General features: G+C 36.8%; 3 protein-coding genes across 10 annotated transcripts in view; 2 read left to right on the forward strand and 1 right to left on the reverse strand.

Moving 5' to 3' along the window:
* The first annotated feature begins 78 nt into the window (after positions 1–78).
* Positions 79–8792, forward strand: LOC119830017 (inter-alpha-trypsin inhibitor heavy chain H4-like). Its single transcript, XM_038352835.1, has 13 exons — positions 79–248; positions 482–628; positions 1727–1906; positions 1991–2084; positions 2371–2412; positions 2527–2595; positions 2830–2895; positions 4926–4961; positions 5122–5160; positions 5662–5694; positions 6609–6784; positions 7718–7863; positions 8038–8792. Exons 1-13 carry the CDS (start codon positions 138–140, stop codon positions 8090–8092), a joined length of 1194 nt encoding a protein of 397 aa, XP_038208763.1. The 5' UTR covers positions 79–137; the 3' UTR covers positions 8093–8792.
* A 1518-nt stretch (positions 8793–10310) lies between these two features.
* Positions 10311–11871, forward strand: LOC119830257 (transmembrane protein 256 homolog). The gene is made up of 3 exons (XM_038353210.1): positions 10311–10490; positions 10636–10911; positions 11227–11871. Exons 1-3 carry the CDS (start codon positions 10419–10421, stop codon positions 11368–11370), a joined length of 492 nt encoding a protein of 163 aa, XP_038209138.1. The 5' UTR covers positions 10311–10418; the 3' UTR covers positions 11371–11871.
* A 140-nt stretch (positions 11872–12011) lies between these two features.
* LOC119830256 (E3 ubiquitin-protein ligase TRIP12) overlaps positions 12012–22356 on the reverse strand; it is a 33850-nt gene continuing 23505 nt past the window's right edge. For 7 of the 8 annotated variants that reach the window (XM_038353204.1, XM_038353202.1, XM_038353206.1 and 4 more), the window contains exons 18-39: positions 22136–22314; positions 21610–21813; positions 21030–21162; positions 20845–20920; positions 20500–20678; positions 19992–20166; positions 19512–19707; positions 19002–19189; positions 18467–18659; positions 18194–18291; positions 17909–18040; positions 17645–17769; positions 17398–17550; positions 16700–16932; positions 16211–16302; positions 15712–15943; positions 14987–15445; positions 14630–14818; positions 14063–14231; positions 13662–13778; positions 13017–13196; positions 12012–12800 (exon numbers count right to left, since the gene is read on the reverse strand). In XM_038353204.1, coding sequence (XP_038209132.1) covers positions 12604–12800; positions 13017–13196; positions 13662–13778; positions 14063–14231; positions 14630–14818; positions 14987–15445; positions 15712–15943; positions 16211–16302; positions 16700–16932; positions 17398–17550; positions 17645–17769; positions 17909–18040; positions 18194–18291; positions 18467–18659; positions 19002–19189; positions 19512–19707; positions 19992–20166; positions 20500–20678; positions 20845–20920; positions 21030–21162; positions 21610–21813; positions 22136–22314 — 3899 coding nt within the window. In that variant the 3' untranslated portion in view covers positions 12012–12603. The remainder of the gene's footprint in view (positions 12801–13016; positions 13197–13661; positions 13779–14062; positions 14232–14629; positions 14819–14986; positions 15446–15711; positions 15944–16210; positions 16303–16699; positions 16933–17397; positions 17551–17644; positions 17770–17908; positions 18041–18193; positions 18292–18466; positions 18660–19001; positions 19190–19511; positions 19708–19991; positions 20167–20499; positions 20679–20844; positions 20921–21029; positions 21163–21609; positions 21814–22135; positions 22315–22356) is intronic. The other variant, XM_038353207.1, reaches the window with a different exon arrangement.

Raw genomic sequence — 22356 nt, forward strand, 5'->3', positions numbered from 1 at the left:
TTTTATAGTGGAAAATGCTTTTACGCATATCCAGAGCTAACCTAACCTGGGTCAAATAATTCAACATTGTTACTTTTGTAGGTGAAGACGCTGACCGCAGTTTCTTACGAAAATTATCTTTAAAGAATGAGGGCTTTATGAGGCATATTTATGAAGCAGCTGATGCAGCTTTACAGTTGCGTGATTTCTACAAACAGGTGTCTTCGCCGCTTCTATCCAACGTTAAATTTACTTATCCCAAAGATCAAGTAAGTCAATATGAAATACAGTGTTCCGAAAAATCTCTTTTAATTTTTTCTGGATTTGAAATATATGGTAAATATTAGATATTATGCTCATACTCATTTCTTGGGAAATTGAGTGAATGTATCCCATCATTCATAATAAAAAATAATACTTGAAATCGCAATCAAATCTCCGTTTTCCAATTAATTAGACAAGATAAAAAAATACGTGCATCATTCAATTGTATTTCTTTCAGATCAAGGAGGGTTCTCTAACTCGTAGTAAGTTCCGGGCTGTGTATGACGGATCAGAAGTGGTGGTAGCGGGTCGTGTCGCTGAAGACGTGTCAGAGATCGATACGCATATCATAGGTATCTGCGGAGTCTCCGATGGACCTAGCAGGGTACGTTATATTATTAAATTAATTATAATAAACCTAAAATAATCCTTAATTATAAAGCATTTAAATGCTACAAAACTAAAAATTAAATCATACTAATATTATAAATGTAACTCTGTACGTGTCTTCTTCATACCCAAACCACTGAACCGACTTGGATGATGGCATAGAGATACTTTACCTGAAAAAAGGGGATGGCTCGGATCCGTCCAATTATTGACCCAAAACTAGAGCACCAGCGAATCAGTTGTCATATCTGTTTCATAATCTTCTTGTATATTTAACTTAGTTGTCAGCTTGGTCTAGCAAAAGGTTTTTGATTGGGTTTAGCATAAGTTGCTTCTTACGAAGCTTCTATCCCACGGGCTCCCTGATAGATTTTGCCAGTGGGTATACAGTTTTTTTAAAGAACATATCATGATTGTCGTGTCGTAGCTTACTCTGACTCTAAGCCTGTGAATGCTGGTTTCCCATAAGATTGTGTTCTGCTTCCCACTCTATTTCTTCGGCATATCAATGATATTCTGAAATAATGCCAACATTCAAAAGCAACCGGGGGAGAGCCGGAAGCCCGTTTCCTTATCCTTACTCGTCCCAGTCCATTCCTTATTTTCAGTCGTCAATCCTTTCCTTCACCTTAAAAGCCCATGAACATCCGCAGATGCACTACATTTGCGAAACTCATGGGCGGTGGTGATCGCTTACCATTAGGCGAACCACCAGCTCAATTGCCCGCTGTCAAAAGAAAATAAATGCATTAGGTGCCTCATGACTTTTTACTGGGTGAACTGAGTTTTATAACTATTATTATTTTAAAGGTGATGCATGCTGAGTGATCCCAATTAAATTTGGTCTTGTTCTGACAATGATTGACTGGTTTGAAGGTTTAGTTTTTAGTTAAAAATAATTATTTACGCCAAGTACAATTTATTCCATATTCATTGAGATACAAGTTTCAACGATTGTATGTTTTGTCGATATAGTTGCAATGGAAAATGTATCAAGTGAGAGCGGCTTGTGCGAGAAGACTATTTGAGATCACTGGGCGATTCTAGTATAGCATATGATGAATTGTGATAAAACATTTAAAATTGGTTCCAGAAAAAATACGATGTTATGCATAAAATCCCCGTGTCACGTGCTAAGAACGAATACATGCCGCTAGAACGTTTATGGGCATATCTCACTATCAAACAGTTGCTGGATGAAAAAGAAATCTCCGATGCCGACATTAAGGCTGAGAACACACCAGAAAAGAAAGCTTTACAAATAGCCCTGAAGGTACTACTCATGGGAATATTCTATCTATCATTCGATTTTTATTTTAATTTGACGATCTTATATACTATCTGTATTTTATTTCAGTACGAGTTTGTAACACCCTTGACTTCGCTAGTTGTAGTTAAACCAAATGCCACAAAATCTGCCGTAAACGCCGAATCCGTCGACTTAAAACCAAGTAATGTCTTCCATTTTTTTTCTTACATATGTTACAAGTATTATTTCACCGTTTATAAACGGCATCGCTCGGCATTTTGTGTTATGTCGGAATATATTATTTAAATAGAATTGCATATGTTCACTATGTCTATTTATTTATTTAAATAATTGCCGCCTTGGGCAACCTTAACAATTTGCAGTCAATATCCATTTCTTAAACAAATTTTAATCTAAAACCATACTTTAAAATTATGCTTGGATTTATTAATAAATTTTTTATTACATTTATTTTTGTGTTTTTCTAGGTTTTGATTTTGCCGACAATGGCTACCCGCAAAATATTATCCGTAAGTTGTTTTTTCATGTAACAATGTTTTTTCTTTTCTCCGTGTTATACACACTTAAATTTTTAAATCGAAAGGAATATTAAGAAACAACTCACAAAAACCTCTTTGTCGTAGCTCTATCCGGGAACTTCGTAAATTCTCTCACCTTAGCACAACCAGCCGTACATCAACATCTACTTTCGAGTAAGTATTTATGACTACTACTGTATACCAACTTAACCGAATAGTACTACTATTTTATATTGTATGATCATCATCATTATCATCAGGAGTCATTTGCTTGTGCGGATTTTTTCCAAATTGACTTCTATAAAATTGGTAAAATACTAATGTTTGATATGAAACTTACTTTTAATATATGCTTGATAAGATAAGCGTATTTAATTATACCTATTCAGCATGATTTTATATTGTTAGGTCAACCGTTAGGTGCTTCGTTCCAAGCGGTAGCAGATGCAGTTGAAGAAGAATATGTAGATTATGGTAAGCATGTGCTGGGTTTATTACGATTAATTTAAGGGGAACCTGATATGTATGAGTATAACAACATTGGCGATAGCATGTTCCTTCTATATTTAAATCATGACAAGATGAATATGTCAGCGCAAAATTGAAAATACCGGTCGATTATCATTATTTGCATGAACGTTTATCTCGATTTTTGTAAAAATTTTTGATAACAAACAATAAACGTGTAATATTGGAATGTATACCTATATGTATTTTTCAGGCGCTGATAAGGTAAAGAATTAAACCCCCCCATCCTCCTCGTTGTGATGTTGAAACCCTCTCCCCTTTCTAACCTCACTTGATTTATGGAATACCACAAATAGATAAATCCTCCGAGAACTCGGCAATAAAAAAATTAAGAGATATAATGTTACCGAAACAATAACGCGTTTTAACGAAAAACGGCTTATGAACCGTTTTTCTTTAAAACGCTATTTCCCTAATTAGAACTAGCTGTATCAAAGGCATCTGGCATTTAGTTACAACAAGTTCTGATGGAAGACGGATTTTAACTGTAACTTATGTAATATACAAAGAATCGATTTATTTGAATTCTATGAATATTGCATATATTTTTAGAGTGATGTTGGGGCACAACGCGATGTCCACTCCTGTCAGTGGCCGCGCCTAGGTAGGTGGTATAGATTTTGTATGATTCTGAATATGTATTACGTTTTTATTAAAATAAGGATATTTTCTGGGGATGCATGAATGCATGTTTGAATTAGTATCATCGTATCGTATATTAAAGTAATTTAAATCGTTTGTTAAGTATCAGTGTCTTTGTGTATTAACGTTTTATTTTTAAATATATTCTCTACAATATACGTAATAATCAGCCAAGAGAAAATCCGTGAAGAATAAATATTTTTATGTACCTTGATCACCTGATGAAAATAGGCCGTTTTTTATGCAATGAAATCTATATTAAGGTATAAGACAGGCTGTGTACTGTGAGTAGACTACACACAGCATGTAATGTACAGCTTTCTTAAATTCATTTCAACAAATTCATAACTTACGCACTAAATCATTACAATAAAAATATACTGATCTACATTTTCAGATGATTCATCATGGAATGGGTAAATATTTAGTTGCTTATTAATATCATTTCTTTTTCGTTATATTTATGTATATGTATGTATAACGTAACGATAACCTTAAGTGTAGGTTGTGTAATTTAATTTGAAATTATACGCAAATGAATTTTACTTCTAAATTCAGTTAATTCTTAATTATTTATACTAATATAGAACGCTGAGGAGTTTGTTTATTTGATTGTTTGAACGCGTGTTATCTTAGAGATTACTGGGCCGATTTGGATGAAATTAAGTAAGAGATAGTTTGGGACGCAAAAAAGACAAACGATAGTTCTTTATACCGGAAACTGTTTATCTTTTTCTATGACTACGTGGGAAAAACCGCAAGCAGAAAGCTAGTATATAACTAGCTTAATTATTATATTTACAATATCCGTACAAAGTTAATTCCTCGTATGTTAACAATTTAATAAAAACAGAACTCTTGTTTTAAAATTTTTGGCTTAGTTATATTTATGAGTGCTTTATAATTGATTTTCTATTGCATCTATCTATCCTTCTATCTATCCTTCTCCCGCGTAGTTTAAGAAAAATACAGACAGTACCGAAAGTTTGATTTTAATTGTCCATTTAAAGTCTAAATGAGTCGCTTATGTACAAACATACAGATGAAGCTAATAAAAGCGTATTATCGTAAAAAATCGTATCGATTTTTATGTTTTTTACCATGCTAGAAAATATGAACGATGCACTCTTAAGAGCGCGTTGTGGCGACACGCACACACCGTCCACTCACACACATGGACAGGGTGGGCGTGCGCTCGCCCGCAGAACGACAACGATAGTTTCTTCAAATACCTAATTTTCAAAATTCTCTCCGAACATGTTTCCTCTTCAATACTTCATCTTTTAGAATCTCAGAATTCATTGCAATAAAAATATACTGATCTACTTTTTCAGGTATGCCATTGTCGGGCGTCAATTTTCATCGAATGGGTAAATATTTATGCTTTGCATTGATATAATAATTAATTAAAAAAAATAAAAAATTGATATAATAACTACAATAATGTAGATATCCTAAAATCTAAACGATTACTTTTAGAATCTCATAATTCATTGCAATAAAAATATATCTACTGATCTACATTTTCAGCTTTAAGGCCAACATCGAGCTTCTTTTCTCATCGAATGGGTAAATATTTAGTGCGTTATGATGCTATATGAATTAATTTATTTCATTTGTTAATAATTATGAACATTACTTAAATAGGTTGTGTAATTTTACTTGAATTTATAACTTCAATTCTATTTCCAATTAATCCTAAATTATCTACGCTAATATGTAGAGCTTTTTATCCTGAAATTCCAAACTGTGTGGGGAAAGACCCGCAACAGTTTTTCAATTTGTATGACTACGCGAACAAAGCCGCGGACAGAAAGCTAGTGATATATATACCTAACATCTGCACAAGATAAATATTCCTATGTTAAAAGAAATAATAATTCAGAACTTGTGTTTTTGACTTAATTGTACCATAGTGTTTTCATTTTATTGGTGTTATGTAATGAATACAATAATCATGTTTATTTTCAAATAAAAAGTATTTAAAAATAAAAATGATTATGCCTAGATTATGTTTTAATAGACTGGAAGGTATTGTCTCACTTAAAAATATTTTTTTTTTAATCTTAGATTTTAATGGATACCAGCCCCAGCAAAAAGGAGGTAAATATTTAAGTATTAAATCGTTGAAATAAATGTTTAGAGATGTCCTTGTGTATTTTAACGGACTTCAAAAAGAAAGGGGAGTTTCTCAATACGATTGCTTTTTTTTTTGGTTGATACATTAGTACATTCGACTGAGTGACCCAAATTAAACGATTCTTTTCTATATATACAGCAGATGCTCTCCATGAAAACCCATTTAGGCGGTTTGTTTTTACCACACTATTGAATTAAAGCACATGAAATATTTTTTATGATTTTTTTATCTACCAGCCATACCAGGGTCATATTTTTATTCCTAAATTCAATTAAAACCTACTCGCGAACTTTTTATGTCATAAAATTATTCTACTCATTATTATTATTTTTGTTCATTTTTTAGCACTTCCTGATACACGATGGAGCTGAAATGTTTTTACGCGCTTTTCACATTATAGTTTGGAATTTGGATTCCAAATAAAAATGCGTGATTAGCCAAGTTATATTATTGTTTCTAGTAAATTCAGTGTCTGACCAACCTAGCATTGTTGCAGTTTGCTGAAAATATTACGAAAAATGAACAAATGTTAGACAAGATAATGTAGTAAGACGAAGCTTTTTTTATTTCAATCCTGATGGGATTAGGTTTTATTCCTATTTTTCTTTATGAAAACAACATTCACAACATGAAAGTTGAGCGTTATTATTTGACTACCTTTAGTACCTACCTATACCTACCTACCTATAGTCCCTGTACCTGTATCATTGGATGCCCGATGGACCGTGACTGTCCTATGGGTTATGCGTACCTACTGTTATACATGCTATCGCCAATTATGAATCATTAACATTATGAATATGTATTAAATACCAATCTTAAATTTAAAAGGCATTTAAAAAATCAGAATAATTACAAAAATGTGCATTTTTCACAGTTGAAATAACTGAAGTCGCATCAACTACATTGAGCGCTCCTCCTGCATCGCCCTTGAGCCAATATAATTTGGATGGCTATCCTTGGGCTCAAGACCTCATCAATGTTACCGCAGATATGTTGGAATTAATGGTCAATGGCACAAAAGTGAACCTAAAAGTATCTAAAGACACAAAGGTGAGTGCAAATTCACTTATAATTTATTCACTAAATATAATTCAAAGTAATAATAATGTAAATTAATATTTATGTGAAACACAAATAAAAAAGTGACCTTTTTAATAATATTTATAAATATGCGGAATTTTCTACCTTCTAAATGAATTTGGCTGAGTTTTGATGTGCATCACTGCACAAAGATCAGTTGAGTTAGTTATACACACATTAATTGTGATAATGTGACAAGAAATTCATAACTAAACTTGATTTTTTTTATTTCCAAACGAATCAACGACGGTCTCCATGATATTATGGCGTCGATAGAACTGGGGGCCAAGTCTGCTATTTCAGAAAAATTACACAACATTATGATTCAAATAATGGTCTATTACAATCTAATTATCATTATATAATAATAAAATTTGGATTCTAAAATAAAAAATAGTTTATTTGTACGAAAAAATAAAATTGAATAATTTCGAAATTTTCTATGTCTCAACGCGATATTTCCGCCGCTATAACGTGATAAGTAAAAAAGGCGAAGGATACACTTATTATTATTAACAAATACTTGTATCTAAATGGTTTTCAAAACAGTGTGCTTTAAATCTTCTTACGACTGTTATCCACGCTCCACCTTTTCCCTATATTTGGGTGGAGAACTCGAGAGGCATATAAAAAGAGTTTATCAGGTGTCTTTACTGTTGCATTAATTAAAGCACTGAGATGATTTTTTTAAATCAAAACGATAAATGAAAACCTCAATATATTTCGAAAAAGCATAAAAGTTTCTTTTTTTTTTAAATAGCGATTGCGATTCGATTACATTCTACTGTGTTTGAACAATGGAACGCCATTGATCAAAAATATTTAGCAGACTACCAAAACCCAACTAAATTCACATGAGGACTTCATATCTTTATTTCAAATTGCTATTGTTCATGTATACAGGTCCCCACTTCAAGTGGTGGCGACGTACAATGTGAAAAAGCGACAGACGCTTCTACGGGTGTATGTGTGTATCTGACGCGCTGCCGTTCTGCCAAACCAATCAGTTCTGTTCAGTACGCTGAACTCTACTGCATCGTTGGTGATGGGTACGTTTTCCGTTTGAACTTTCCACTTTAAAATATATTATGCTTCATGCCTTTTACAATACAAACAGATATTATATTAAGTGAAATATATAGATGGTGATGAATAATTTTAAAGTTTTAGAAAATTGTGTCTCGAGCAAGATTTAATTTAATAATGATTCCAATTTGTTGTAGTTATGCTGGAGTTTGCTGCCCAAGCGAAGAAGTGGAAAAAATTGAAAGCAATTAATTTAAAATATATTGTATTAAATATAATACGCAATATGCGTAACGCAACAGTGATATTGTCAGTAAAATAGGTGCTTATGCGATTATGACATTACACTGAATTTAGTCGTGTTAATTCAGTCGTCACTGAATTTAAGAAAGTGTCGGATTCAGCATGTTAGCATCCCAAAATTTTCAGAAGATTTTTGACAGAAGGAATCGTTTAGAAGCCTTATTTGAAACGCGATATGTAAAACAATCTCGAATCTATTCTTAGATAATTTCCGAGTTCATTAGCTCTAAATCACTCATGATATCCTTATCTGATGCTAGTATCTTAATTTAGGACAGTGTGATCAAAAGCTTCTAATTTCTAAAGTTACCTCTGAATTCAGGAACTAAATTCAGTGAAGCGAAATAAGCACTTTACTTAATAATTAGGAGTACATAATTATCTATATTTTAACTGTATATCATACAAAATGTCTTCAATGTACTTCTTTAAAATATCATACTTTAATCATTTATTTATATTGTTGATTTAAGCCTAGTTCTCTATATGCTATATGAGACTATTAAATTGACAACGAAAACTTTGTGTTATGTATGTAAGTTAAAAAAATACATTTGTAAATTTAGACCGTCTTCAGAGTACCGAAAAATTTCAAGGGTTCCTTTTATAAATGAATATAATTATACATTATAAATTGTTTTAAGGATAGCGAGTGTGTTGTTTAATTTTTTTTAATCCTTTACCTACCAACCTACCTTAAGTCAATGTAATATAATATATGTAATAAAAATTGATCGACTTGAGTCGAGATCAATTTTTTTTCGAATAATATGAACCCGTGTGTTCGTTTATTTTAACGCACAAATCGCAGTAACTAGGAACTGTTTCAAGAATTCTGAATTCTTTTTTAACTATTGGATATAAAGTATACCTAAGTGATGGCTAAATGCTTTATCTACTTGCTAGCTTCTGGTTACAAAGGCATATAAAAACTTTACCTACTTCACATACTTTTAGGTACATGACGGACTTTCACGTATATTGTATTTATAATGACCACCACCCATGAATATTCTTGTGAGTTGTGTATGCCCCCAACTTCAAAGATTCGAATTTTTCAAACTTTCTTCAGCAAATATTCAGAGGGTAATTTCGCCAATTGTGTGTCCAACTTTCAAATTTGTGCACTTTTTTGTTGTCGAACCGAAAAAAATATGCCAGCTTTTAGTGTGTGATGTTTGTAATTGTATGTGTAAAAATGAAAGTTGTTATAAGCCTCCGAAATTACACAAGGTGACGCTGGGATAACGTTTGCGATATCGCTGGATCTCTGAAATTGGTCTCTGAAACCATTATATTCAATATCCCTACTAATATTATAAATGCGTAAGTAACTCTGTCTGTCTGTTACGCTTTCACGCCTAAACCACTGAAGCGATTTTGATAAAATTTGTTATGAAGATAGACTGAACTTGGGAAAGGACATAGGATACTTTTTATCGCGAAAAAAGGGTAGAAAGGGTTGAAAGAGGCGATGAAAGTTTGTATGAAAGTTCGTTATTGTCAAACCGATTTTGATGAAACTTGGTATGAAGATGGAGCTAAACGTGGGAAAAAAAAGGTGTGTGTGCGATTCACACACGATAGAAGTGAAACTTCAGTAAATCGACAAAAGAATGAGATGAATATGTATGAAATATTATGTATATGTCTGTCTCATTCTTTGCCGGCTTCATTCTACACATTTTTGTATTTGTGTCTCTTACCTGTCGTTTTCCCTTGCATCAGGTTTGAAATCACAACGATTCTAAAGAAGTTTCACTTCAATAAAAAAGAAAATACTCCTTACTATGTCGCGCGATATAAGCGAATTCTACGCGGGCGAAGCCTTGGGCGGCTTATTTATTTTTGATACTCCAGCAAATATTTTAGCCATTATTACAAAAACTTAACAAATTACATACAAAAACCTTATATCCACACTATTCCTTGGTAAAAACAGATTAAAATTGGTGCAACATTTATGAGTTTATTACGTTCAGACAGACTTTGATTTATGATATAACAGGTTTCCTCACGCGGCTTTGCCGTTTGCCTTTGAGTTTTCCCTGGTGGCCTTGGACTTGGGTTCCTTCTAACTTAGATCCCATAACAACTTTTCATGTATATTCTGTCCTCACAACTGTCAGTGTTAACTGTCGTCTGTCAGTTTCAGTTAATGATTTTCAATTGTCATTTTCCTAAGAGGGTTGAAGATTTAAGGTATTATTGATTTTTTATTAAATCAAGTTGTTTAACAATATTCTTGTATTAATTATACTCGAACGAAAAAGGTATGGTTAATCTCGTCGATACTTTAATGATAAATACGGTGACGGAAGGGGCAATGAATGTTTTACGCAGTATTGTAAGTTTCCTCAATTTTTTGCATGATGAAGCTAATATGATATCGGTAGATTAGCTGATAAAATTTTGATATAAATTGAAGTAGTATATAATTGAAGAAGTGTTACTTAAGTGGATATATTTTAAGAGATTTGTGTTTTTCACAGGGAGTTTTTAAAACTAAGACAATAGAATCAGCACCACGTCCTATTGTCATAAAAATGCCTCTTTGGGAATTAGCACAACAAGCAGGGCCTTTCGTAAGGCTTGCAGGGTTAAGTGGTGCAGCCGCCGTTGTTCTAGGAGCTATGGGAGCACATCGTACTTTTCCAGAAACTGAATCTAAAGAAGACTTAAAGAAAATTTTCGAAACTGCTAATAGGTTTCACTTTTTGCACACACTAGCTTTAATGACGGTGCCCTTATGCAGAAGACCTTATATTGTGAGTTTTAAAATATTTATACTATGTTTAATTAACACCATGAGTTGTAATGATATTTGATTTGTTGGATGTGTCTAAAATTTGCAATGACTTGCAAAAAATGGTCTAAGTGTAAGTGCAAAGTGAGGCAAGTAGCTTGTATATTTTATTCTGGTGCACTCCATGTATGATATTCAGACTTACATACAGTTGTGTCTATGTAATGTGTGTCTTTGGATTTTTACTGAATGTTAATATTACCTCACAATGTGGGCCTCCTAAAACCATTAAGTACTTCATTCATAATTCAGAATTTATAAAAGTAAATGTTTTTAGGCTGGTTCTTTCTTCATTACTGGAATGGGCCTGTTCTGTGGGACATGCTATTACCACGCCTTCACAGGAGAGAGGGCTCTACGAAGGCTCACACCTATTGGAGGATCTTGTCTTATTCTTGGGTGGCTCGCCATGGTACTTTAATGTGACCCTTACCCTTTATCGTATGCAATTTAGTATTAGTATTTAGTATCTTCATCACATGCTTAGACAGATCTATCATTCCAATTTATTCTTTGTTTACAGTTAAGTGAAACTTATAGAACTAATGTTACCTATTCTTTATGTTTAGTATGTAAACTTAGTGGTTGTGTACAAGGTTTACTTTATATTGTTGATCATTTTGCTATCTATTTTTTAATTGAAATGGTTATTTGAATTAAGTTAGTTTCCCATAGGCTCGTGGCAAAATTAAGTTCTGATTTTTCAAATTGAAAACATATTTTTACCATCAATAATTACTTGGAGCATTTAGCATTTTCTGTTACTAAATAATTATGAAAATACTAAGATCTTGAAATAATGTCAACTTACAGCAAAGAAAGTGTTAATGAAGGTAATAGTGTTGAAAATGTATATTTATTTTTTTAAGCTACTACAGCAATGTAAATATCCTTATATAAAATAAAATTTGTTTTTTTTTTTTTTGTTATTTGCTATAACTCCACATAACCCAATATGTTTTTAACAGGTAGAATGTGAATACTGGCTTGATGCTATATTGATATCAACCACCATATTACCATTATAATAAAGGAATACAGGAAAAGAAAAAAAACGCCATATAAGATGAATATTGTTTACATGGTTGTATTGAAATTGTTACATATTAAATTTTGCACTTTTTTTTAATTCCTTTATGATACTTAAATATTACTCAAAACATACACCATTTGGTAGTAAATGCTATGTTAACAGATAGAAGTTCACAAAGAGACTATCAATGGTCCTTCAAAAATAGCTTAAGAGATAGTTTTTATAAGATAATGGTGGCATCTATGATGAGCATCCAACTTCCGACACAAGAGTTGCACAGTTTTTTGAAGTCATAGTCCACATCACACTTATTACAATAAAGGGAGAATCAATAGTCTCTCTAAATGTTGATAAAGAAATATACAAGACTATCACATTAAATTAACACAAAATATAATTATTAACATATCTCTGTAATCTAAATAAATCTAAAGGAAAACAAACATTATAGAACACAGCACTTTTAGTGTCTGTCGCACAGCTGAAATAAATCACACGATTGCACATAAACAGCAGTCCGGTGGCTGCACATAGGTTTTATATAGAAATTATGAATATCACTAACCGCATTCAAACATGTATACAAGATCTGGAGGTATGAAGCACATTCACAATGAGAATTTACGAGAGGTGGAAGGAATGCTGGCCCTCGGAGGCCGCGAGCCGCAGCTTGGCGCGCATCACCTCCGCGCTGCTGTAGTCGGGCAGCTTGAGGTAGTTGACGCACGTCATCACCGACGGCAGGTACTCGTCCGGGTCGAGCGACGACTCCAGCGACTTGCGCACCACCGTCAGCGGCGGGTTCAGAGACTTGAAACCTGACAACCAATTGCGTTCACATACATGGTATCGTTCAAATAATTTTTTTCTAAATAAATGCCTTTGTTAAACTGAACGGATTTTCATTTCAAAATTAAGAAGGTTACAAGGTCAATATACACAAAAAATGGGATATTTACGGGGAAAAACATCAACTCTCATGCGTACAATGCCACGAAAACTGTAACTAGTTCTTAAGAGGTGATAAAGCGTACCTCCGGTAGGCAAGCGCGGACTGCCAGTGACGAATTGCAGGAACAGCCGCTGCTCGTCGCGGTTGTACGACGCGAGGATGTCGATGAGCATGCGGATGGCGCGCGACTCCGCGTTGTAGCCGTGGTCCGGCCGGATGCACTCCGCCAGCATTCGCGGCTCCCAACGCTGCTCTCTGCCGCCTGATGCACATCATTTTTTTATAAATTAGTTACGTTATATCCTAAACCAACTTGAAAATCCATTGCAGGTTTATCACAGTTGATACTGTACTGTATTGTGCCAGATAAGGCAAATTCTCTATCATATGTATATAAAGTGATTGAAAATTAAAAAGTGCGCGCTGTCTGCCAGATTGTGCGTCCTTAGTTAAAGGTAGTAGGTAGGTTTTAGTAGGTAAAAGAATCATTCCATGTGAATCGCTTTAGTCTTCGTCCAAAATAAAAGTAATAGGGTTAAAGGTTGACAAACTAGTAGCAAAATTATATTAATTAATATGTTTATAGTAATCAAATTCAAGGAAACTAGCGTGACAAAAATATTATGCTTCACATTGGGACTGGAAAAGAGCCAAATATGTCGCATATGTACTTACACAAGGTTGAATATAAATAAAAAAAATAAAAAAAAAACATATATCTTCATACCTGATGGACTGCCACAGAACACTTGCTCCAATTCTTCTGGATAGAAAATCTTGAGATTGGCTAATGGGAATACTGATTCAAATCCTTCTTTAAACGCTTCCATCTGTTTTATGACACCTGCATCAAATTAAAATATATAAGTATGTCATTAACATTCCAATATACATGTCACCATTACATTCTAAACATAGTTAGATTACAATCTGGCGGGATAGATTCCAAATTAAATTTATCTCATACATACATCATCCACATGATCACAATATAAACTGTGAATGGAAACATCAAGAGTGAATCTATAACAAATCGACGAACCAGTCTTCCGCTTGCAGTGTAAGCCAGGTGCATGTAGTGGTGTAAGTATCGTAAAGTAACAAGTTCCTAGGGGATGCGCCTCATACCTTCGTAGAGCAGCCAGTGCGTGACGAGCGCAATGTACTGGTGCAGGTTGTGCGCGGTGACGGGCATGTCGCGGCCGCCGCGCCGCAGCTCCGTGCACCCGTCGCCCGGCAGGATGAAGTCCAACCCCAGCTCCTCGATGGGGCATCCGTCCAGTTCCAGGGCGTTTATCTATTTGTGCAGTGATTTCAATAATAGTTGCTTACATACAAATTTGTTTTCCATTATAATTTTGCATTGCATAACAAAGCTAGAGCTACAGAACAGCTAGTAATAATGACAGCTCAGTTTACACATTTTCGATTATTTGAACAACTGACTATTTTTAATAATATGTCCCAATTGTATCTAATTTTGGACATTTCTACGCATCCGTGCCCAAGTCTGATTATTATGCTTGAACATTAATTAGGCCTTTCTTAATGCGAATCTGACATAAATATTCCGTAATATTTAATTATTTAAGTCACATTTGGAAACAAACATTATTTCACGTTGCATATATATGTCCACGGTGGTGCGACAGATACAATATTGCTGTATATGAACAGAGGGGTGAGCGCACGTACCATCTGGTTCCGCTGGTCGGGCGAGTGGCGCGTGTCGGCGGCGAGCGCCTGCGCGCGCTCGGCGACGCGGCGCAGGCGGCACAGCGAGCGCCACAGCTCGGGCGCCACGTGCCGCACGTCGCTCAGCCCCAGCCACTGCTGCTCGCTCACCGCCCACCGGTACATCGACACCGATAGGGGGATGTCCACCTGCCACACGCGCAAAAAATTAAAACTTATCTGGTACAGATTTATTTTACTCCGACTCTTGAGAAAATCATTTCCATTAAAAATGTGAGATATAATCGAAAGATTTTTCAATTCAATAAAAGTTAAGCACTGCAATCCAAAGTGAGGTGTTATATGGAAAATACTAACCATTCTCGAATCCATAACAGCCTTGGCCATAAACTTGCCAAGGAAGCGGAACTTCGCCTTAACTCTTGAAAGATGTGACGCTCTTGCGTTACGGCCAATGGCTTGAGGGAAGAGACCGCAAGGCCACGACACATACGTAGCATCTGGTGCTGGAGACGGTATAGAAGTTTCCTTTTCTAATTCTGATGGCTCCGGGGAGCGATCCTCGTCAAGGTTGAGGGCATCGCGTACAGAGGAAGCCAATCGTGCGGCCGCGTCAGACGACCGGTCAGAGACCACAGTCGGTTGGCTCTTAACTATCTCGCCGCCAAAGGAGGTCGGCTTCTGCTTGAAGTTCTCACTACCATGCCACAAGTCGAGATCAGCCCGTTGCAATTCTTGCGAAACGAGTGCGTAAAATTCTAATGTCGGTCCCAAACCGGTGCCGACTTCGTTTTCATATTGTATTTCTAAAAGTGCCTGCGGTATAAATTAAATGCATAAGTAAGTGGAACACAAAAGCAGTAAGCAACAGTACAATAAAAATATGACTTAATTAATATTATTGATTCACTCTTATGTAGTCATAATTTGAATCATCAGAAATACAACAATCTCTTATCTAAAAAACGAAATAAAAAATATTTGAATACGTTTTGTTGTTGCCTTTTTATTACTTTCTTAATTCGCATAATAAATTAGGTATTTGCAGATGATACAAGTTGAAACAGACTCGAAGCGGGTACCTTGGAGTGCGCGAACTCGTGCATGACGTGCTCCGCCTGGCGCAGCACGTTGTGGCGCTGCACGGTGCGCTTGCGGCGGTCGAGGCGCGGCGCCACGCGCTCCGTGTCGCTGGAGCCGGGCGCGGGCCCGCGCTCGCCGCCCGCCTCCAGCAGCCGCTGCAGCGCGCGGTCGCGGTCGAACGACACCACGTAGAACAGCAGATGCCGGCACTCGAACGGCAGCACGAACGGGCTGACGCACAACGTGAACGTATTGTAAACGCGCGACGCGATATATTATTAACAGAATGGAGGGAGATTTGCTAAGTCCATCAGAATTATTGTACTACATTAAAACAGAATGTAATTAAAAAGAATTACAGTGATACATGGAGTAGATTGAACCGTTCCACAAGTAATATGTAATGAAATTAGAAAACACCATTTAAAATTTGTTTAGGACGGAGGAAAAAAGGTATAAACGTGAAGTCGTAACAGCATAATGTTATTGTAAACTCACCATGCATACGCAATTTTCTTTAGCCAAGGAGGCAAATTTCCTGTCATGATTACTAATGGATCTTGTAGTTGTCGATTTGCTTTGGCAGCAAGCTGTAAGGTAGAGGACATAATCACAATGAATGCTACGAGTAAATTTAAATGAAAAACTATGCTTTCGAGAAAATATTATAACTGTGGATAATTTTGTAGTCATATAGGTCGCAGGAAAAATTATCGCATTTCTTTCCACCTCAAAATATTTTTGCGTGTAATCTTCATTTGCCCTTTAGTATATGGCTACAAATATACCTTAAATGTCGTAATGTAGAAATGCAATACACATATAAATAAAAATACTAGCGTTATTCGGGATGCCTGCCAAAAGTGATACCTAAATCAGAGAAAGGAATTCCGAAAAAGAGCTAAATTGGTACTAATAATTGTGTCGTAATTAAGCCGTTTACCCTTCAATAAGGAGTTATCACTTCGAAGAAGCTAAAACGCATACCTTATTATTAATGAACTCGGAGTTGGGCACGAGCGGGCGGTGGTCGGGCAGGCAGGCGGCGCGGTAGAGCGTGTGCCAGTGGCGCGAGAGCGCGTGCAGCGCGCGCAGCAGCGACAGCGCCGGCAGCGACGCGTCGCGCACGTCGCCGCCCCACGCGCCCGCGCCGCCGCCCGCGCCCCCGCCCGCCCGCAGCATCACCGCCACCGAGCGCGCGCGCGACGGCACCACGCCCTCTGCGAACACGCAACACACGCCGCGTCACTTGTAGCACTGTAAGCGGGCGCACGCCCTCTGTGCCGCCCTCCAACAATCAACGCATTCATTACTACACTTTTAACGAGTCACTCGGTCTCTGATACGAAAATAAATCAAGGTATTAATGAATATTTTGGGCTCTTGTGACATTCTATGTGCAAATATATAAATAATACATTTGGCATTTTAAACATCCTCTTTACGAATTCCTCCCAGGGAACAACATTGTTGTAAAGGTGGTATTTTATAACATTACGTTACGTCGCATATTAGATACAATCAACATTATATTTACACGGGTTATTTGTAACCAGAAAAATACATTAATTTATAGCAAATTAATATCTGGTGAGGTATCTGTTATTAAGACATGTTGATTTGTATAAATTGAAGCTCAAAAAACTTAAAAAAAAACTATCACATAACATCAAAACATGTATTACCAGTCCACAATAAGTCAGGTTTCCGTCTCGATGACATTTTGGTAGGTTGTCCTTTGCCCTTACGTGAAGCGGCTGCGTCAGTGCGTGGTTGCTCGCCGCCCTCTATAGCACGGTAATAGATAGTGTGCGTCTGAACCCAAATACCGGCGTTAGCTGAAATAATGCGATTTTCATATGTATTATCATTTGTCACATCAACAACTGAGCTTCCGTTTTTTACATATATTAACACTAAATGTTAGCTCACCTAAAGGAGTTTCTGTATCTGTGTCTGCATCATTCTGTTCGCCGAATTGCCTCACGGCTTGATACACAGTCATGTTATACGGTAGTACCGTGTCTCCAATCAAAAATTCCAATTTATGATCCGAACTGTAAATACAAAAAAATCAATTATAGTCAACAACAATACAACAAGCAACATCACAAATTAATTAAAACGATTTGTATCTATTCGTCGAATCATATGATACTCGATACGAATCATTAATGAAACGTAAAGTATACTGACTCGGTGGTGGTGTGGTGCGTGGTGGCGAGCGTGTCGTCCACGTCGTCGTCGGAGCCCGCCTCGTCGTCCGTGTGCGGGCCCGTGCCGCCCTCGCGGCTACGCGCTTGCGCGTAACCGCGTTGCGCGAGATACCTGCATTATCATATTTATACGTAGAATATCTCAGTGAAGGATCATATTGATTAACTACAGTCTAAACTATGTATTAAATTAACTATAGTTATTGGTTGGTTTCTATTACGATGTAAGATTAAATAGAATTTAAATTCCTAGTCTTAAACTTACCTTTCTATAGCTTGTACTAATGCTAGAGGGTCTATCCGTACTACACCACCCTTCCATTGCTTTAAAGTGTTGCAAGTAGGATGGCGTTTGAGATCACACTGCAAAGAAATACAATTCATTTTTTAGAATATACAGGAGAATAATGTATTTACGGGTTAATATTCAATAATTCCGTAATTAAACGCAAGGAGCAAAAATTAATTAACAAACTTAAATGAATATGCCACGTCATTTCTCAATTAGAACTAAGAGTGTATATAGAAGGAGTCTCACCATGAGCTGGTGGGTGTTGAAGAACTTGAGCGCGGAGGTGGCGGGGCGCGCGGGCAGGTCGTGCACGCGCACGGGGAACTGCTCCAGGTGCGACACGCACGCGTTCACCTTGCCCACCAGCGCGCTCAGTGCGCCCGCGCCGCTCGCCGCGTACCCGCCCACGGCGCCCGCCTTCTCCAGCCAGTCGCCCTCGCTGACACAACACGCAAACGTTACTACTACTAGATGCAGCACTTCATATAAATTTGATTCACATATGGTGTTTTATAAGTTATTTTTACAATGACCAAAATTTTATTGAGCTGAAGTTTTAAGTATTACATCACATGTTTTACGGGTATAAACTTAAGTAAATTAAAGTAAAATTATACAAATTTAATTAAGATTTAATATGATGACCAATTTAAATGTATTACATTTATTACATTATAATGTATTAAAATACATATTTAACGTCTTTTTTTGTCATCATTTGGTAAATTTGTACTGTAAAGAATAAATAAATTTGATTGAGACCTTACTACTATTAACTTACTCTTGAGCCAATGGCATGTCAGCGAAAACGTGTAGAAAAAGACGGAGGCGGTCTTCGCAGGCAGCTATTTGTTCCACGGAATCCCGCCCTTCGCCTTCACCTTCACGATCGCCCTCTGTAGACTCAGTGTCAGAGTCTGAGCCAGTCAAGAATTGTAACAGAGCACCTATGACGCCTGAGTGGTTTATCTGTGATATATGAATACATTTTTATGTTAAAATTTTCCATCATATAAAAATAGAATAAAAGTATAAATTCGAAGAAATAATGAATAGTATAAAAAGGTTACCATTTTTTTATTTAAAATTGTTATCTTATTCATTAGGGAGAGGAAAAAGTTAAAGTTAAAATCTATTAGTATTTTACTAAGGAATTTTGCATCAACACATTCGTTTATTTTTAAATATAAAATTTTATTATTTTTCCCTACATAGAATATATAATATGTATTTTTTAATTTATTGTTTTATTTATATGCAACGAGTGCAGAATAAAGAAGCATCAGTGCACCTCGAAGGGCGACAGGTCGTGGTGCGTGAGCGTGTCGCGCAGCACGGCGAGCGGCGCGCGCGCGTGGTCGGCGCGGCGCGGCAGCGCGGCGGCGAGCGCGGCCAGCTGCTCCAGCGCGCCCGCGCCGCCGCCCAGCGCGCCCCACTCGCGCTGCAGCCGACCCGCCACGCACTCTATCCACTCGCGCACCTTCTCCCTGTTTACCGTATTACAGCATCAATAATTGCCGAGTGCCGACACCCGAGAAACATGTAGAAGAATTAATATATAACGAAATAATACATATCTATGTCTAATGTTTTAATGATTTTTCAAAAACTATTCTCACACACTCACACTTTTTTATATTTGACCTTAAATTAAAATTTGCTTTCTACTATACATAAGTTTAAAATCACAAATTTTATAAAAGTATTTTAGAAAGAACACATATATTTAGTAAGCCTTTTTCAAATAGTAAAAGTTAAAGCTGTGACTGACTTATTCTGCAGCGAGAGATTAGCAGAAGCGGGCGGCGAGGCGAGCAGCGCGGTGTCCTTATGCGCGTGCGGCGAGCGGCCCCAGCGCGACGGGTTCAACGACGACAGGAACGACGATGTCTTCGACGTGCCGCCCATACGGCTCGCAGACCGGCCCGCTGCTGCCACGCTCGACGCTGCGATAAACATTTTGATTAAAATTTCCAATAAATTGTATATAAACTCAAACTTGATTTCTTCTAAAAGCGCTTATGAATCGTCAAAATACAGATTGAAATTATTTACGACCGACAACCGGTATAACGCTAAAGATCAAGGTGCAGGTAAGGAAATATTCAAAAAACACATCAAACATGTTGAGTAAACGTTTCGAAATAATTTTATACAATGGTATCAAAGAAAGACGTGATGACGAATAAAGGTGTTCGGGAATCTTTTTTTCTTTTTTTGTAAACAAACATAATATTACCAACACACAAATAATTTTTAGAGAAATAATGATCACATACAGTGCGGAGCATTAGTAGAGGCGGAGGGCGTGTGCGGCTGGCTCGTGTGGCCCGCTAGCGCGTGATGCCCGAGCGTGACCTCCTCGCGCGTGCGCGGCCGCCGCGCGCCCGCGCCGCCCGACCGCTTCACCGCGCGCTTGCGCTTCAGCATGTCCGCAAGCTGCAGGGGGCTGTTGGACCTGACATGTAGTTAATATTATATATAGGTACACTATAAATATATTTGTATTTATTTTTGGAATATTGAATTAAACTACTAAGCTAGTTACGAGTTTACTCCCTTCAACATAACCCCCTCTTTATAAGTTTATATTGGTATAGGTAATAGGAACAATTGATTCTCACCTGTGTACTGTAGTTGTGGTTTGATGTGTAGATGCCGAGGTTGCAGGGCCAGGTTCAGTAGATTCAGTGGCTGCTACTATAAATACATAAAAATATTCTATGTATACTTATAATATTTACATATTAATAATATGATAAATTATAACAATAAATCAATGTAATATAACAATTTACAAAATACTTACACAGAGTGCTAGCGATAAAAGATCCTGAGGCGGAGAAAGCGAGTGAAATATTATTGTGTTCAAGAGAAGACGCCGACGTGGAGGCGGGCGGCGATGAGTTACCGCTGGAGCGGACGCTGGCTCCGCTTGGTGACTGTAAACACGAATATTGATTATCTAGCTGATCGCTCCAGCTTTGCCCGTGTTGGCACGAGATAAAAACAAAAATACAATAATATATTTATAAACACTAAAACCAAGAATTCTACTTGTGACAGATGTTCCACATGGGTTAAATAAGTCCTGAGATTAATAGGATCAAAGAAACAGCTTTATGTATACAACTCTAGGGATATTTTTAATAGATCGGGTTATTGAGTTATTGGACATAAAGTCATTTTTTTTTAATTTTGCATAAGAGAGGTGGAATTTGATGTTTCAAATTATAGAGGAAAATTATGTGTTAAATTGGCTTAAAAGGACTCCCTGACTTGTTGAGTTTTGATTGTTAGAGTAAAAGGTTATTAAAATCAATAAAATTTGATTTTTGGTTCGAATTACAACATACTTTTATTTATCATTAAAATTATGGCACTCAAACCTTAAGTTTAGCTTGTCTAGCCGGTTGTGGAGTAGGTGCCTTTTGAGCCAGCTGAGCTACTTGATGCAGTACTCCCTCTCGGCGGAACTGTACGCCCATCTCTTCGGGCAAACGTTGCATTAAAATTTCTGCTAGCTGAAGAGATCCGACCACAATGCGGAGGTCACTAGAGGCCATCATGCCAGCAATGTGTGATGATATAACCTGATAAAAAGAGTGTAGAAAACCAAATCAGAACATGGTTAACATCAGCATATACTCTTATTTTAAAATTTGAGAGAAATGAATGAAGATCTTCCTATTCTAAAATGTGTGTGTATGACAATATTAAAATAACATTCAAGTCATTTTGCTATTTTTTTTTTTAATAAGTCTTTCACCACAGTAAAGAACCGTTTCAATTAAAGAAATGATTTGGTACGCAAAAATTCGATCACAAATCATAAAACCATTCGATCGGAGAAAACAACGAAAATTTTAAGTTTTCAAAGTATATAAATACAAAATATCTACGCAAAACACGGACCTGCGTCTTGAGCACTTGCCGCAAGAGCGGCGCGTCCGCATAGTACACGCAGCGCAGGATCGCCTTGAGCGCCTGCGAGCGCACGGCCGGCCCCGCCGAGCTCCAGTACACCTCGTGCAGCACCGCCAGCAGCGCGCGCACCAGCGACGGGCTCGAGCGCACCATCGCGATGCGCGGGTCTGGAACGGGCCACAAACAAGTTTTATTTACAAGTTTACAGA

The sequence above is a fragment of the Zerene cesonia genome, chromosome 11, assembly GCF_012273895.1.
Source record: "Zerene cesonia ecotype Mississippi chromosome 11, Zerene_cesonia_1.1, whole genome shotgun sequence".
Classification (NCBI taxonomy): domain Eukaryota; kingdom Metazoa; phylum Arthropoda; class Insecta; order Lepidoptera; family Pieridae; genus Zerene; species Zerene cesonia.